Below are 2,226 nucleotides of genomic sequence, written 5' to 3'. Positions count from 1 at the left end.
CCCACACGCGTAAAGCACGTTGCGCGCACACGTAAAGCACGCGCGTAAAGCATGTTGTGCAGACGCGTAAAGCATGTTGCGCAGACGCGTAAAGCATGTTGCGCAGACGCGTAAAGCATGTTGCGCAGACGCGTAAAGCATGTTGCGCACGCGTGTAAAGCATGTTGCGCACGCGCGTGCGCAACATGCTTTACGCGTCTGCGCAACATGCTTTACAACATGCTTTACGCGTCTGCGCAACAAAAAATGAACCATTAGTGCCGTAAAAAAAAAAAAAAACTCAATCTGGAAATGAAAATATAAAACCAGTCATAAATGAATAGATAAATACATTTTTAAATATATATTTAATAAAAAAAACAAATTTTTGAGGGGGAATTTCTATTTACATTATTTTTTTTTTTTTTGTTTTAAGAATTTTTTTTTCAAATTTCCATAACATGTTTTTTTTTTTTTTTTCATTTACAAAAGTGTTTTTATTCCATTTGTTTGTTTAGTTTTTCCTAATTTACATTTACAGAGTGTTTTTCTACTTTTTATTTCTATTTACAAAACCTTTTTATTTGTTCTTTGACTGCAGCAATAATGGACCAAAAGTTACTCCATACAGCTGCAGCCCTTTAGTGGAATAAAAAAAGTTTAGCTGAGGCTTTTCTAGCTGCCAGCTCTGACTGTGGACCTCACATAGAGCAGAAACCTTTGGCTCTTTTTCCTCCTCCCTGTTTATTTGAACTAGAACCGTGGCGTGCATCAGGTTATTAATGACGCTGGTAGTAATCGGGAGGTTCTAGACTTAGCACTGCCGGTTTGATTATTTAAACAAGCTCTCGTTGTTTTGTCTTGCCACACACAGATGAGACGAAAAGTTGTCACTGACTTATTAAACTTCCTAAGCAATCGACAGTTCTGTCTCCCCCTGGAGATTGTTTGACAAGCTCAGTTTTAAGGTTTCCAATTTGTTTCTATAAGAGCTAATGAGTTATTATGGTGCGTCTGATGGATGTTTCCCTGTGTTCTGTTAACGTATAGGCCGCAGGAGTTGGCATACAAGTATGGCAACCTCAGCGAAGGGGTCTGTAAACCGGGATACGCAGCAGCCAAGATGACATCCATCTATCCGAAGTGAGTTCTCTGCTTTATCTAAGTGCTTTTCTTATACATGACAAGAGATTCAACAAAAGCCAGATCCTGAGATGTCTTCATGGATTTGATGTGTAGATGTTAATGAGTTGCGCTCCATCTCAGGCATGCCGAGATACATGATGTCACTCCTATAGCCTGGTACGGCCTAAAGGCTTTTTGGTCGAAAAGAATCTGCATTCCTTTCCAATCTGATCCTACTATCAATCGTGTTTTTATCGTCTACTTCTCAGCCACAAGAACTCAACTGTGTTCGTGTTCGGTGCACAATAGAACATTTGTCACCCAAACAAAGGTCCACCATCTTTCCTCCGCCGTATCATAGAGCCTTTAAAGACTTCTCTATGGGCGACACACGCTTCCTGTCCTGATTCATCCACCAACCAACCCCCCCCCGATCCGCACGGTCCTCTGCAGCCTGATGTCATTTCTTCGTTTGATTCTTTCTTCTTTTTTTTGCACCCCTCAGGGCGTTCATTTGCTGTTCAGCATCTCAGCTTGATCTATAGGACACTGTTTTATTAGCATTCTAAGGCTAAGCATGAACACTGGAAAAAACAATCTAGAAATAAGTAAAAATGTCTTAAATTAAGTGTATTTACACTTAATTTGAGTAGGAAAATTAGACAGTTTGCCAATGGAGTATTTTTACTCTTAAAACAAGATAATTAGATAATATGCATGTGAAATAAGATAATGCAATTGTGTTTTCTTATTTTAAGTGTAAATTGTCTTGTTCCATTGGCAAAATGTATCTTTTACCTCCTCAATCCAAGAACAAATGCACTTATTTTAAGAAAAAATGACTTGATCTAGATTTAGATATTTTTCCAGTGAACAACTTCTGGAAGATGTTCCAGAAAATAGATCCGAATTAGTAAAAAAAAAGGGAATTAAAGGAAAAGTCCGCTCATATTCAGAATTTAACTTCTAAAAGTAATTTAAATATGAAATTATTCCATATTGTTCAATAAATGATCAGTGTTTTTAATTCAGAGCAATTTAATTTGAATGTGCTTTACTGGAGGCATCCATGTTTGTTAAAAAAAAAAACACTATTGCCACCTTCCACCTCAAACATATTAG

The 2,226-nt window shown here is 37.6% G+C and overlaps 1 protein-coding gene across 2 annotated transcripts in view; it reads left to right on the top strand.

Annotated features, from left to right (window-relative positions):
* LOC107104529 (CMP-N-acetylneuraminate-beta-1,4-galactoside alpha-2,3-sialyltransferase-like) overlaps positions 1-1,148 on the top strand; it is a 34,087-nt gene extending 32,939 nt beyond the window's left edge. For both annotated transcript variants that reach the window (XM_015404538.1, XM_015404537.1), the window contains one exon: positions 1,030-1,148. In XM_015404538.1, coding sequence (XP_015260024.1) covers positions 1,030-1,126 — 97 coding nt within the window. In that variant the 3' untranslated portion in view covers positions 1,127-1,148. The remainder of the gene's footprint in view (positions 1-1,029) is intronic.
* Positions 1,149-2,226: the final 1,078 nt, after the last annotated feature.

This window comes from Cyprinodon variegatus, unplaced genomic scaffold (assembly GCF_000732505.1).
Source record: "Cyprinodon variegatus isolate N-32 unplaced genomic scaffold, C_variegatus-1.0 Scaffold1779, whole genome shotgun sequence".
NCBI lineage: Eukaryota > Metazoa > Chordata > Actinopteri > Cyprinodontiformes > Cyprinodontidae > Cyprinodon > Cyprinodon variegatus.
This window is presented reverse-complemented; position numbering and strand designations above follow the sequence as displayed.